This window comes from Ammodytes marinus (assembly GCF_949987685.1).
Source record: "Ammodytes marinus genome assembly, chromosome: 10".
Lineage (NCBI taxonomy): Eukaryota > Metazoa > Chordata > Actinopteri > Uranoscopiformes > Ammodytidae > Ammodytes > Ammodytes marinus.
The window spans coordinates 18,734,602-18,750,833 of record NC_137214.1 but is presented as its reverse complement, the minus strand read 5'-3'; the positions used below and the strand labels follow the sequence as shown (position 1 = coordinate 18,750,833).

Sequence of the window (16,232 nt, the reverse complement as noted above, 5' to 3'; positions counted from 1 at the left end):
TTGATTGAGTGGGAGTCTAATGTCGCTTAAGTAGCTCAAATAAAAAGAAGCCTTTCTGGTGAAGATGAAACACCCTCTGGCAACTTTCCAAAAAGGAATATGGGACACCATTTTACAATGCGGCGTCCTTCTTATAAAACGTCCATGCCTACGATTCATGTATCGATTCAAGTGCCTCTCTTGAGAGATACTACAAATGATATTACATAAACTTGTGTTATTATGCATGTCTCTCTTTGCTGATCTGACCTGGCAGCACTGTTAGGTAGGCACTCCTGAAGCTGTAGCCCATAGTATTGGCTCCCAGGCAGATGTACATGCCGGCATCCTCCTCCTTGGCTCTAGTTATCAGCAGCTTGTTGAGGTAGGATCCGTCAGGACGTGACCAAACCTCTCCTGTAGGCAGGACCACAAAGCGGTGGTCTCCAACCTTTGAACAGAATCATACAAAATCAAAAATTTAAGCAACTGAATACTGTCAATTATCACTTGTTAACAGAGAATTATGTTCACATAGTAGAATGGGTTTTTGGCAGTGTGTGTCTGTTTCTACCTCGATGGTGGAGTTAAATTTGTTCTCGTCGCCGGGTTCAACTCTTTTCAGCCACTGAATCACCGGCTTGACGTCACTGCGGACCTTACACTGGAAGGATGTGGTTCCTCCGTAGTCGACGGTGGTGTTAACTGGGTGAGTGCCAGTCAGAATTGGTTTAGAGTTGGTACGCTCTGAAGACACAAAGGGAGACAGATGCACGGAAAGACAAAGAATATTTAATATTACATGCTATTTCAAGAGACAAAGTGTGGAGAAAATAAATGGTTTGATTGTTGAATTGTGTAAATACTGTATGTCAAAATGAGCTGTAGGCCTACTATACTTTTTAATCCAGGGAAAAGCTCAGTGTGGACAGAGTATGCACGGTTTTTATTCACCTTTTTTTAATTGAATGAAAGTTTAAAAAAGAATGCAGAAGCCCAATGGTTTGTAAGCATTATTTGCTCAGTATCTGTTGTATTGAGCACCATATCCTCCCTCACAAACAGATCCGGTATCTTCAGTTCTTGCCCTTTCTTTGTTTGTTTATACAGCAGAGTAAACACACCTGCCAGATCAAGTCTCTTTTTCAGTAGCCTATATATATGTCACAAAAGTGTAACCAAAGAAAATTAGAATGGATTTCAAATTTTCAAAAAGCATCTTCAGTTTTTTCTGTCACAGGATGAACTCACTACAGTTTCCAAACATTCACACATTCTCACTGAGACTTGTGTGGTGATGTGGAAACGTTGGTTAATCCCTTCATGTCTGGTAAGCATGATGACTAACATATCAAGTTAAGTTAAAAAAAGGTTTGTGGGAAATCTTTGGGAATTGATTTTTTACTATAGGTGGTCAGGTGATGCTCATGAGGGGATGCCAAATAGTGAAGAGGTAACATGCATGTAATGTATTTAATCCAAAAGTTAAATCAGCTGGTGCAAACCCATTCCAACTAGATAGATTACTACTCTCACTGTTCCTGATGTACTATACTCTAAGTAACTGTATTTATGGAATATATGTATTGGTGAGAGCTTTACTGCTTCTATGTCCTGGACTCCCTCTTTCTCCAGCTGTGAATGACTGACAGCGGAGTGAACCTCTACTGATTGAGAAAATGTCACATTTGACATAAGCGGGCGCAATTTGATTTACTTCCTTTCTGCCTGTGTGTGTGTGAATGTGTATGAGTGTCAGTGTCTTCCAGGAAAGAACACAGCTGTACTTCTTTAATGTACAACAGATGTGGCGGGTAAAGCCAGAGGAGCCAGTCCGAGGCCCTGGACATAGCTATCACATTCTGTAACTACAGGTATGTATGTATGCACACACACACACACACACACACACACACACACACACACACACACACACACACACACACACACACACACACACACACACACACACACACACACACACACACACACACACACACACACACACACACACACACACACACACACACACACACACACACACACACACACACACATTTCCACTCTTCCAAACATTAAATCATACAGCACCACTGTTTTCAGCCTTTAAACAAAACCTAAGACTTCAGAAAACACTCACAATTCATCATGTTCTCTGAGGGGGGGCTCACTCTCTCACACTTTGAAAACCCCTGAATTAGTGAATAATGTACTGAATGTAATTACCCCATAACATTTTTCTAAATCCATTTGTGTTTTGAAAGATCTTTTAATTATTTTACACATTTTAAACAACTCTGTTCCTATTTTACACATTTTAAACATTCTAAACATCTTTGTGCGTTTTTAAACAATTTTTAAAACAAATTGTAACATCTTTATCTAAGTATGTTTTTTTGTTTTGCTTTTTAAAAATACATTTGAACATCTTAATCTAGTGGTTTAATCCTGCTTCCTTTAAGCGTGGATAGTAGTGACTGAGTGTGCAGTGGAGTTAGAAAGATAGGCAGACAGACTTGCCCAAATGATTGACTTTTGTTAAATGTCATTCCCAGTGTTTTTTCGCTAGTGCCTCCAATGTCCTGCTGGGTGAAAATAGTAGCCAGCAGAGATCCTGACCCTCCTAGGGGGGTCCGGGGGTATGAAGAAAGACTCATGAATTTTCCATAAAAATATTCATTTAAAATATAATATGTAGGGTCCTCTGGGTTGGGCTTGGAGCTCTTTTGCTTTAACGAGACATATTTCTCTTTAATATAGTGAATGCATTTAAATGCAGTGAGAGGAACGAAGCAGAAGAACTCTGTTGTCTAGCTATCTAAAACATTGTATTCCTTTTTTTGTATGATAACTTACATTTGCGTAATATGATGTTAATAACAAAAACAAACCAATTATTATTTTTTTTTTTACATATTCATCCGCGCCCCCACAGTTTGAAAACCACTGGTCTAAACTAATCTAATCTAATGTAATCTAATAAAGTAATGGATGGAAAAGTCATTACACAGTAATACATATTCAACAATTTTCAATTAATAGTTTGTCATTTTTCTCCATTCTAGGATACATGGTGCACTCACGTATGACTTCCACTTTGTAGGTGGCGTTGATGGTTCCTGCTCTGTTGGAGACGTGGCAGGTGTACTTCCCGCTGTGCTCCGGCGTCAGGTTCTTTAGACTCAGAGTCCACCTCTTCTTCTTCCCTTCCCCTCCTCCTGTCCCAGACTCCTCGTCTACCAGCGGCCTGTTGTCCTTCAGCCACACAATGTCGGGCCGAGGGTTACCGCTGGCCGTGCACTTCAGACGCACTGAGCTGCCCACTGGCCGGGCGATCACGCGCTTCCTCATCTTGGAGGGCTGGGTGAAACGTGGACGCACTGCAATAACGGAGACGGTGAAAGGGAGAGTTTAATACTATTTTTTTTTCACCTTCATTCGACAGTATTATAGTGACGGAGAATATATTAGAATATAGTTGTTGTAGCTGGGTAACTGTGAGTTAAACTATCCAAAAAGTGTTGTAATGTTATTGGCTGCCTTTTAGAAATGAGATGATCTGAAACAGAGATGAACAGATTACAGAGTTTTTATTTTATTTTACTAGCAGTGTTCTCATTATACACCAGTGGAGGGAGAACAGATTCAACGATTCAATCAGACCCACTTTATCTGAAGAGGCTGTGACAGAGAAGAAGGATCTAGAACGTTTTTGATTAGCTCTTTATTACCACTACAAATTTAAATATGTTTGCTATTAGAGAAATCAAAACATGACAAGCATCTTGAAGACACATAGCGATCATGGATTTTACAATATGTTATGGTGTATTTTCTTAAAACCCTATGGCTAACTTTCTGTCATCATCCATACAATTCACATTGTTTTATCATCTAGAATGAGTCAAACCATTGTTTGTTTGTTAATGATAAAAATAAATTTTTTAATTTGAGAAAATTTAGTAGGCTATCATCTCAGGAGTCTTGTAAAAGTGGGTGTTTTTCTTGTTGCTGTGCAAGGAGCATTGGACATGCTGATGTCATCGCCATAGGCCTTGCCAAGAATTCCATGTTTTGATGTGACAACAAATGGAAGTGTATATACAACCTAATTTGCTCTTAAAAGCCAAATTGTTTTTTTGCGCTTGATTCACTTCCTACACCCACCCACCCACACACACACACACACACACACACAAACAGAGACATACACAGATTCCCTTTTTTCCACTCATCCAGCCAACCTCAGCCCAGGTTTGTATGCCTTGCTGCTTTAAGGAAAAAAAAAAGTTTTGACCTCAAATCATGCATCCATGCGATCTCACTGTAAAACCCAGAAACCACTAGACACGTATTACATCCCTTTAAATATACAGTCTTGAATGCATATCTGTGCACGAATCATAAAAAGCCAGGGAGTGAATTAGCATCAAACCAAACATCTTTTCATTCACGCAAATCCTTTCTTACAAAACATAAAATGGACAATTAACCCCATTCGACTATTCATTCAACACCCACATCCCTGCAAGCTGTTGCACAACTGACCCAACCTTACCTAATCCCATGCATCTATTCATACACTCATATACACAACAATCAGGTACTAGCACCGAAAACACATCAAAGAAGACATAAAAAAACTATCCAGTAGGGAGGGAGGAGAGGAAATCATTCACAGGAGCGCTTGATTTTACGGCCACAGCAGATAGCCATCAACCGGGGCAATAAATCACCCTGAAACCAATGCAGTTGCGTCTCTGTCTTTGGACACAGTTATTATTCTAGCTGCGGATAAACAAACGGGGGTGGAGAGTTATGAGACAGGTTTGCGCGCTCAAATGTGGAGATTTCACTACGGCTGCATTACTCAGCGGAATATAGTTTTCTTCTGACCGTCAGGAAGCTGGGCAGGCTGACAAAACAAACATACCCCAAAGGCTTTTAAGTCTCGCTTTTGTCTCCCCCTCACCCCTCTCTCTCCACCCCCCAAGTCTAAGAAATGCTACTGGACTACAGCTAAACTGTGACCAGACTGAGTCAATATATCTACCAGAGAGTGGGGAAAGTCGAAGATAGTGACTAACAGTTCAGTGTTTTGGCAATGTCCTTCTTTGCTGATTGCAAATATTAATTGAATTAATTGAATAGAGGAGGGAATATTAGCGAGAGCAAAGGGCAGTCAAACTGGATTCTACAAACATAGGACTGGAGAATGAACAACATACTGCAAAGTGAAATAGAAATGAACTGATTCATATTGCCTAAGCTGGACCAAATCAAACAGAAGTTCAGGAGAAAACAGATGGAAAAGAGGGAGAGAGATAGGGAGAGAGAGAGAGCAGTTCAAAATAAGGTTAGCACATGCAGAAGACGGAGAGATTGCTAAAAAGAGACTGATAAAACTGGACCGACGGCAGGGACACTGAGAACAAAGATGGAGTTAAAACAATAAAAATGCAAAAGGTAAGAGAGAGGGCACACAGAGAGGTAGAAAAAAGGAAAACAGACAGCGAGAGACAGAGAGAACTGAGGCCGATTCGAGAAAGCGGTGATGAAAAAGGTGAAAGAGAGAGAGAGGGGAGAAGGTGAGAGCCAGAGCGGGCGAAAGGGCAGGCTTGTTCTGAGTCTCTGGGGCCACTTCAACGCCACACTTCACAGTGTAAAAATACTACTGACCCTCCGTCCCACTGACCGCCTTTGATCACACAGTGTGCCAGAGAAAAGAAGAGAGAGAGAGAGAGAGAGAGAGAGAGAGAGAGAGAGAGAGAGAGAGAGAGAGAGAGAGAGAGAGAGAGAGAGAGAGAGAGAGAGTGTCTTGCGATTTCCAACTTGGATTGTGAGATAAAGAAGCTATTTGCCAGCTGAGCTAACTTTGGTTCATAATATTTTTTGTGAAAAGGGTTAATATTGGAATTTGGATTACATTTAAGGTGAAGATTTGGGTCTGGATTCAGACTTTTAATCGTTTAAATAAAAGAGTTGGATGAGGAAAACGGTGCCACTCTCATGACTGTGATTTCAATATGGAGTTAGCAGTTGGACTATAGTTGAGAATAAAGACTGGAAGAACCAGCTAACCTGGCTGAAGCCTGGATAGAAGTGTGAACATTAAATTGTTATTTCTATACATTTCTGTTTGTGTATAGATTTAACAACCGAGATACTACTTGTCAGTGGAGTGAGCTTTAGAGGACAGAGCCATGCTACTGTTGTCACCTGCTTCCTTGTTTGAAGCTAAGCTAGACCAACTGCCTACTAACTCACTCTCACTCTCAAAACCTGCGAGTGGAATCAATCATCTCAACCATGTATCAGCAAGAAAGTGAAAACATACATTTAGCAAAATGACAAACCATCCTTTTGTCTTTATTTCGTAAGTTGAAATTCCAGTCAGTCTAGTTGGAATAACAGACGAAAGCTTTTAAAGGTTTATGGAACATCAAAGCACTGCAAAATGCTTTGAAATACTCACAGACAGGATTTTACAGCTGCAGAACGTTATCACGATGGCGAATCATTTTATCTTCAGTTGAAAATATTGCAAAATAAACAGCAGAAATACAGTGTTCATGATTAGTTATTTATATGATTGGCTACCGAAGCTCTGGATGTTGAGTTACGGGAAAAGTTGAGCTATGAATATTTTTGCACCACTGTGTTAGCACTGGTTGGACTGGCCTCAATAAAAGAAAAATAGAGAGCTGTATTTTATTCAGGCAGGGGCTGCTGAAGTATGTTTGAACTTTGATAAAGAGGTCAAGTTTGTACATTTGGTTTTGTGTGAACACAGTCAGGCAAAAATAAAAAGGGAAAGAATGTGTGAAAGAACAAAGAAAGAGTGCAGCAAAAAGAGTAAATGCTTGTTATCACTGAAGTGCCAGAGTGAATGCACGACTTGCACGTCTATGATGGGGTGAGAGAAAGACAGAAAGAAAGAGGGAGTAAGGGAAGGAGAGAGAGAGTTGGAAAACAACAAGCGAAGACAGAAGGGTTAAGTTACATGACGGGGGGGCCAGAAAAGACTTGGAAGGAAGGGGTGGGAGGGGTAAAGGAAGGAATGTGTCCCGCCAAATCACACCTCACACAAATAGACCGCTCTCCACTCTGTCAGAGCCAATTATCCGAGCAAACAACCACCCTGATGTGTGCCTGTGTCTGTGTGCGGGCATAGACCCTCACCTTCTCCCCTCTGACACTATAGCCTACAAGGTGTTTATTGTACAATCTGCCACTGTAGGCCAACCTTGAACAAAATCTAATGCACTCTCAACTGTCTTAAGTGTCACTTCTAGGCCTCTTTCTCTCATAAACACAAGTACATATGATGAGGTAAGGGAAATTATTTGCACTTACCCAGTTTCCCGGCCAGCTCCGGGGCGTGTTCGCTGTCACCGTTGGTCGTCCCTGCTCCACCTCTCGAGCCGGAGTCATCTGGTGATAATAAGAAAAGAGATAGATTGAATAATAGATTGAATAAAGCATCATGAGCTAAACATAAAAACTTCTGAAGACTCGATCGTGAGAAATATAAAATAAAAAACAGAAATGATGCAGCAAACTCTAACCATCAGACAAATACATATTCACTTGTACTTTTCGTGATTTCCTTAGATTTTTCCAGCGATGCAGCCGTTTTGTGATAAAGTTATGATGTATGGTTGTTTGTCCAACATGAATTCAAAATATCCGTGATACATTGGTCTGCTCACACAAATTGGACGCAGATGAAGCATCGATGTTATCACTTTGACATTTTAAAGTATCTAAAACCTTGACTTAGACAGTTTTTGTACGGTACAAACTCTGCAGATGTAATATTGTGAAAACATAGATGTGTCGGGTTAGAACGAAAAAAAATAGTTTTCAAAGAAAAATGTCATGGCACAAATTTTTGGAATTCCTTTATACTGTATGTGCTTGTGTCATGCCTCTGCAGTATCATATTGCTTTTACTCTCACGCTGGTGTATCGCTTTCTCTCCCTCAGCATGTCTTCCCACATTGATAATCGAAAAAGATACAAACATCTGTCTGGACCTTCACGCTAGCAACCACTTCAAGATGGAGCCCATGTATCCGAGGGGCCCTTTAACAGGGAGACCGGGAGGGCTGATACAGTGCAATATCAGGTCTGTCAAAATACACGGGGGAGGTGTGCGTTTAACTTGGCTTGAACCTGAGACTCCAACCAAAACCTCATGGTAGTTATGGAGGGTAAAGAAGAAGGACTCAAACCGCCTCGGACCACCTGCAGAAATGACGTGAGAGCGGGTGCTTAATTGTAAAGGGATAGGTTTATTGTGCATGTTGGTACATATGCCGAGTTGCGTGTGGATTTTTTTTTAAAGAAGACCACCTGAAATCGTGGTGTTTAATGCAGCGCCAAATGTCTTTAAAGCATCACTATTTGAATGATGGAATGAAAGAAGAATTTTAAAATGCAAATAGGAGGCATGACCTGCATCCTTGGGCTGGTATTAATAGCATCCTGGCAGGCCGCGTGGTGCGGACCCAGTATGTGGGTTTGGTTAGTGTGTATCGTTGCGTGTGTGATATGAATTCCTCTATGGGTGTGTCAGTGCGTTCTGGCGTTATTTAACTAAGTGGTAACTTGAGGTGCATGTATTCCAGTCGCACCTCACTCCCCTCCCCTTCATCCCCTTACTTCTGCCACATGCACGGCATGTTCTGAGAAAGGCCAGTGTGTTTGAAGCCCAGTGGCATTGGGATCTGATCTGAAGGGGGAACATGGTTTCGTATCTTAACAGCTACCAAACCAACACCGCCCCGGGCCTGGTGCGAGGCTGTAAACCTTACTTGGCCAGACCTCTTACAGACCCACTCACAGAGGGGGGCTGGACCACTTCCACTGTCCACACAGTGCAGCCATACATCCAAAGTATCAAAGTATTTCCCAAATTCAAAACATATATAGATTGTATATAGCAGCTGTATGTTGTGATACAGATGCAGAGAAAATTCAGCAACAGACAACAGAAAATCTAACACATGTGCTCAGTATTTTTTTTTCAAATATGTAAAAAAAAAACTAATAATAAAAAAGAAACTAAGTATTTCGAAACATTTCATGCAGCAAAATGTTGCTAGAGTTTCGTCTCACATGGAAGTGAGTAATTACTGACCTTTTAGGGTGAAGTTGATAAGGTAAAATATGGGCAAGGTTGTCTATGAAGGACATTTATATCTAGACATGAATCGTTTAAAAGTACTTGAAAACTGACAACATAATCTATCAGCATGAACGCTGCAAATCCCACATCTGTCAGCATGCGAGACATCCAGGCTTCAGAAACAGTTTCTGCCAGCAGAGTCCGTTTTACACCTTTCTTCCGTTCTGCGAAACAAGCGCAGGGTTGGCGGTCGATTAAATGTTTCTAGTTGAACACACACAGAGTAGAAAACATATTCCCTCCCGGCTTCAGCTGTTTTCAATAAACAAAATGTTTTCTTCTGATCTCGTTCCATCATTCTAATGTTCGGCCAGATACTTTGGCTGGTGGTTACAACAACTAATCCACATACACGCACACACACTCACACACACACACACACGCGTGCTCACATGGCCATATACACACAGAGTCATTCATACAAGAAGGCAGAGTTTGTCTTGTTTTGTGTTTTGACATGTAACATTAATATACATTCTCTTCTCCCCAATGAATGTGCTACATTAACCCATATCTTTACTGATGGATTATTAGGATCCTTGTATTCACAGTTCCTTTTCTTTATGTTTATTGTAAGGCAAATACACTTTTATAATTTGTGAGTTTATTTGCTTAAAAAAAATCTTATTCCAAACTTTGCTCACTCTCTCTTCCCACACAAGCTTTCTGTGTCATTTTCTGCCTCTTTCTTCTTTGTTTCTTTTCATTCCTCTCCCATGTAGTCTGCAGGGGGGGGGGAATGGTTAAACAGTGTGCTACATTTCACACATTCACTGGCCGGGTACCCTTGAGAGAGAGCATGTGTGTGTATATAACCCCTACTTATATTTACTTTTAGATCTGTAGAGAAAAGGCAGCAACTGGACATGAGCACGCTCAGAAATACGAGTCCCAACGGTCCAGTGTGTGTGTGTGTGTTTGCTTGCGCGTGTGACTGTCCAGGGTGCCAGTGTTTTGCTAAAGGGTCATGTCCTTCTAGTTTTTAATATAGAGACACTGGATATGTGGACAGAACCTCGGTGTGTGAGGGAGACAGATATGTGTCTGTGTCCACTCTTGACTTGACACTGGTTGTTGCAGCATCAGGGTTAAAACCGGCCAAATGTGAGTTTGTGTATCCGGCAAACCGAGCAGACCACTGTTAGCCCTTCAAACTGACCACGATCAGAGTTTGGGGCTTTGCACAGGCACAGCTTCTCTCAAACTTTGTCCAGACATGAGGTTCTGCTTCAAAATTCAGACAGGAGCTAACCGCAAGCAAGGTTTAACACAACACAACATTGTTCAGTTAAACCTTTAATTTTACCTCAGCAACAATAGCTTTCGATCAAAAATGTTGCAAGGGATTGCAGTTTTGACCAAGGTTAGATTTTATCCAAACTGAAATGGGTCATTTTTAGTTTATAGCTTGTGATTTATTTATTTTGCTTTTGGACCAGGTTTTATCAGATCTGATTAATCAATGCATGTTAAAATAATAGTTGTTTGTGCCTGTCTAATCTTAATTAAGACAATCAGACTCTTACCTGTATATTTATGAATTCAGACACAGTAGAGTAACTCTAACTTTGAGAATTGAAACATCATGAGCAGAACATTTTAATCAAGCTCTGCTAGGTGGAATGACAGGGATTACTACTTTAGAAGAGCCAGGACAAGATGATGAATGTTGTCCTCAGCAGTTGGTTGGCCTGTCAGTGCCCTCACCCCCTACTAAAACACACACCGTCATTATAACTCCATCAGTTCAACGATACTCTGGAAACAATGAAACCACATGTTTTGTGGTTCTTTCTTTAATGTAATAAGCCCATTATTGCTGCTGCTGTTGGAAAAACACACAAGATTTAACATTTTCTGGAGGGCTTTTTGTTTGTGGGTGAAGAAAGAGACATCCAAAATCACTCTCTTTCTTTAGTAGTCATACTCTCTCTCTCTCCCACAAACTCTCATTCACATATAGCATTTTGACCCCAAGTTCCAAGCATAGCTTTCTGTCCGGCCAAAGTTGTTTTAGAAATAATTATTCAAATATTATTGCAAACGCGTTGCAACATCACACACAGTGTCAGTGTGATAAATGGTCACATTTACATGTGGGGGCTACAGATCCTAAATGTAATACCTTGGCTGTTCTGTGGAAACCTTCTGTTTGCAGCATGGGTCGGGTTTCATGTAATTCTCCATGGACAGTAGGTATTTAATGTACTTAACAGGCCGAAAAACCACAAGGCTGTACAGGGTAAGACAGCCAAAGATATTAATGTGAAAATATCTTATTTTTGCTGATTAATGAATTAAGTTTATATAGTGACAAGGACTCCTTAAGACACAAATGATAATTCGGTGAGTCAGCTAATAGTTCAAGATCAAAATATCACAGAACATTTATCAGCAATAAAGATAATACAGTATTTGAACAAACCAGACCAAACCAATCCTTCTGGAGCTTTCAGCCCCAGCAAACAGCTTAAACAGATGGAATTTGCTCAGTTGTCTAAAGGTGGATGTGTTTTAGGACGAGAAGGTCCTAAAGTGCTTTAATGATGAAATCATGACAGCTGCTGCACTGAACTCACATGTCAACAGATCCATCTCCATTAAAACCAAGCAAATTCCTACCTGATGACCGCCTTAGAAAAGCTTAAGAGACGACCATTGATTTGACCTTGAGTTGGGATTGCTTTTTGAAACTAATTTTCCAGAGTCAAGAATAAACTTTTGTTCTTTTGGATAAGGCTATAAAGGGATTAAAAAAAATTCACAGTAAATTAGTATTTTTGGGTTTGGAGTGTATTTTGTAATTTTCTAGACTACATGGTTAATCATAACATAATCAAACATAAACATACTTTTCCTTCCACAACATTGTATGTCTTCCTGGAGGCATTGCAAAAATACAAATCAGTTACGAAAATAATCTTTAGTCAAACCGTAGTATTATTGTGATTTTAACTTCTTCACTTCACACAATAAATTATTTTGCCCTGTCACTTTCTTTATTACTGGGCCATATGGTTGTCTAATTTCACCATATCACAAAATCAAGATGCCAACGCACAATAAATAAATCATACATCCATTGCACACGTGGCCAAGAGGGAAAAAGTATCAGCGCCTTTTCTCCTATTCTCAAGAGAAAACAGCGAGATGTGTGTTGGTGCACACTAGCGTCCATGTGTGCACACGTGTACACACACACACACTCACACACACACACACACACACACACACACACACACAAACACACACGTCACTGTGATTTACGCTCCCACGTGTGGAGAAGCTGTGTAGCCTTATGGAAATCATTATAACTTGTGCAGCTACACAGTCCCCCATTAGCAGCGTGAGAGAGAGACATTGAAAGGGGCTTCGACGGAGAACGAGAGGGAACAAGACGGGAAATGACTGACTTTCAGAGGAGGTCAAGAGGCAGCAGGAGCGAGATGAAAAGACAGAGTCGGAGAGAAAAAAGGGCGACAGTGAAGAGAAAGATTTATTAACTGTAACCGCGGAACAGACAATCACACATTACAGTTAACTGCTGCTCTCTAGGAGTGACAACACTGGCTAAACGACAGATTAACAGCCTGTGTGTGTGTGTGTGTGTGTGTGTGTGTGTGTATACCCAGAGTATTTAGTGGCCACTGATCTTGTTGGAGACGTGTGTTTGAGGTAATGACAACCCCCCCCCCCCCACTCCATAGGCCTCCTTGGACCAAGCCAGTACAACAACAACAAACCTTTTTAAGAGTGCAACTTTAAAATGCTATTTACAAATGTTATTATACGTTCTAGGCCTATAGGATCTCTGAAATATTATGAACACACGTCAGCTTCCATACGTGAACAGGGTTATCTCACACACACACACACGCACGCACGCACGCACGCACACACACAAACAAACACACAAACAAACACAAAAACGATTTCTTATAGCAATCTGGGTATGTAATTGATTAACAAATGATTTTTGCTGGCAAGAGTTTCAGAGTGAAGGAGTCTAAGGAGGCTCAGCATATGTGTGTGTGTGTGACATGCAATACGATTCTTATTCCTCCTTCTGAAGGTTAAGTCAAAGAGAAAAAAAGAAAAGATAGAAAGATGCTGATGTGTTTATTGAAATCCCAAAATCTACTTGAAAATGGACAATCCACATTGATCCCTATCCCTAGAAGGTGCCTTGTAACAGCAAGTTTTAGTACTTATAATTGTAAACTTATAAGAAGTACCTATATCTATGGATAACAATTTTGATTAGATGTAACATATGGATATTATCATATTATGTGAAAAACAGTGTGTGGCTGCTCTTTCACTGCATTTTCAATGATGCTGAGTAAGGAGGCAGGAAACTCTACCCCCATTTGGGTACACGAGGAAGATAAAAAATCTGACCATGACCTTCATTGTCAAAATTAAACAATATTCGCTGAACAGACTCCTTCTCTTTTTCACGGTAAACCAGTCTTTATTAAATGGTCCATTCTTTTGTCTTAGAAATACTTCTGGTTCATGTTTGATTTTGTAACAAAGGGAAAAAGGGCGGCACACAGGGAAACATGCCTGGTCATCAATATGAAGAGCTGACCACTCAGAGCTATACAAGCTTTTCCTCCAGCAGCATTATTACTGCTTTTATAACCTTGCGCCCAGCTGGTCTGGCTGTGCTCGTTCTGCTTAACGAAAAAAAAAAAATTGCTGGGTATATCCGTAAGTTAGACTGGAGATGTTGAACATTTCAAGCTTTTCTGACCCATAATCCCCTGCTCTACATCCGCCCTGTCTGCAGTTCTCCCCTTGCTGAAGCAAACACCGAGAGCACTAGGTTGTAAGTTGCTACGGTGAAGTGAAACAGAGCTCTGTTTCACGTGCAGACTAAACAAAAAACGTTTTAGGGGGAAAATATTTTGTATGCCAGCAGCGTCACGTTAGCGAGAGAACAAGAGAAATAAAGAGTGAAGGTGCATGCATCTCTGTGTGTGTGTGTGTGTGTGTGTGTGTGTGTGTGTGTGTGTAAGGGTGTGTGTCTAACTCTAAGCAGTGTTCTGTGTTTCCTGAAGCAGAGCGGACCGCGGTTTGATCTTGTGCCACAAATGGGCTCAACACACTAATCACAGCCACCTGTGTTTGTGTGTGTGTGTGTGTGTAAGCTATGAGTGGCTGCATGAGGGAAAAGGATGACTGTATGGTCATGAAAAAGGCGACCTGCTGTTTCAACTAACACACACACACACACACACACACACACACACACACACACACACACACACACACACACACACACACACACACACACACACACACACACACACACACACACACACACACACACACACACACTTAGAGGAAAACATAATGAAGCATCATACTCTGAAGAAAAAGAAGTGCTGTTTTCCACTCTTGAGTTACCCTTCAGTGTGTGTTTGTGTGTGAATATGTTTCGTATCAGGTGTTCAGTTTCGCCTTTGCCATTTGTCTGTCTGTCAAGCTGTCAGTCACTCAGTGAAACCAGGGACCCATGTTTTAAGTTTTTAGGTGTAAACATAGAAGAAAACTAGGATTTATTGGGCTCAGTGCCCATTTTTAGCAAGAGCCAATGACAGAGAGTAAGACCGAATGGGCCAATTCTTTCATTGATACATCAAATTACTGACTTTTTCCTCACCACAAGTTCTCTCCAACTCTTGCAGAGGCTTTTTCTTTCAAGCCATGTTTTCCATGTGTGCACCAAGTGCCAGATGACGCACATTCCCACTTTTTCAGGAAAACAATAGTATAAACTATATACACATTAGACTTTTTACTGCTGTTTTTGCATCCTAAAAAATATCTTCAACTTAAACTTTATACACTCAACAAAAATATAAACGCAACACTTTTGTTTTTGCTCCCATTTTTCATGAGATGGACTTAAAGATCTAAAATTCATTCCAGATACACAATTGTACCATTTCTCTCAAACATTGTTCACAAATCTGTCTAAATGTGTGATAGTGAGCACTTCTGCTTTGCTGAGATAATCCATCCCACCTCACAGGTGTGCCACATCAAGATGCTGATCTGACATCATGATTAGTGCACAGGTGTGCCTTAGACTGTCCACAATAAAAGGCCACCCTGAAATGTGCAGTCTTGTCTCACAGCAAAATGCTACAGATGCCACAAGCATTGAGGGAGCGTGCAATTGGCATGCTGACAGCAGGAATGTCAACCAGATCTGTTGCTCGTGCATTGAATGTTCATTTCTCCACCATAAGCCGTCTCCAGCAACTTCACACAGCCATTGAAGAGGAGTGGACCAACATTCCACAGGCCACAATTGACAATCTGATAAACTCTATGCGAAGAAGATGTGTTGCACTGCATGAGGCAAATGGTGGTCACACCAGATACTGACTGGTTCTGAGTCCCCAGACCCCCAATAAAGCAAAAAAATGCACATTTCAGAGTGGCCTTTTATTGTGGACAGTCTAAGGCACACCTGTGCACTAATCATGATGTCAGATCAGCATCTTGATGTGGCCTCCACCTGTGAGGTGGGATGGATTATCTCAGCAAAGCAGAAGTGCTCACTATCACACATTTAGACAGATTTGTGAACAATGTTTGAGAGAAATGGTACAATTGTGTATCTGGAATGAATTTTAGATCTTTAAGTCCATCTCATGAAAAATGGGAGCAAAAACAAAAGTGTTGCGTTTATATTTTTGTTGAGTGTATATAAAAACAGAGTTTAAAGGCTCCTGTGTGTATTTTTCCTGTGTCTTTTAGTTGTGTGTGTGTTGCTGAAGCTGGAAAGCAGGCGACTTCTCCTGCATTGGATCAGGAAGCTCCTTGTACATAAAACAGAAATATTATCACAGTCACACTTTAGAACATCTGGTGTTCTTGGGTTTCTCTCCTCCACAATGTAACTGTAAAACTGCAATTGGCTCGGGATGAAGGATAGGCAGTAGTCTTAGTGTTGAATAACAAAAAATAGAATTTCAGAACAGCAAAGCCCCCAAAGTTCCCAGTTCCTCTTGACAAAATCCTCAATAAGCAAACACTTCCA

The 16,232-nt window shown here is 40.8% G+C and overlaps 1 protein-coding gene across 1 annotated transcript in view; it reads right to left on the bottom strand.

Moving 5' to 3' along the window:
- fgfrl1a (fibroblast growth factor receptor like 1a) overlaps window positions 1-16,232 on the bottom strand; it is a 66,077-nt gene that overhangs the window by 4,341 nt on the left and 45,504 nt on the right. Inside the window, exons 4-7 of the mRNA XM_080035196.1 lie at window positions 7,336-7,413; window positions 3,063-3,359; window positions 554-726; window positions 250-430 (exon numbers count right to left, since the gene is read on the bottom strand). Of these exons, the coding sequence (XP_079891322.1) occupies window positions 250-430; window positions 554-726; window positions 3,063-3,359; window positions 7,336-7,413 (729 nt within the window). The remainder of the gene's footprint in view (window positions 1-249; window positions 431-553; window positions 727-3,062; window positions 3,360-7,335; window positions 7,414-16,232) is intronic.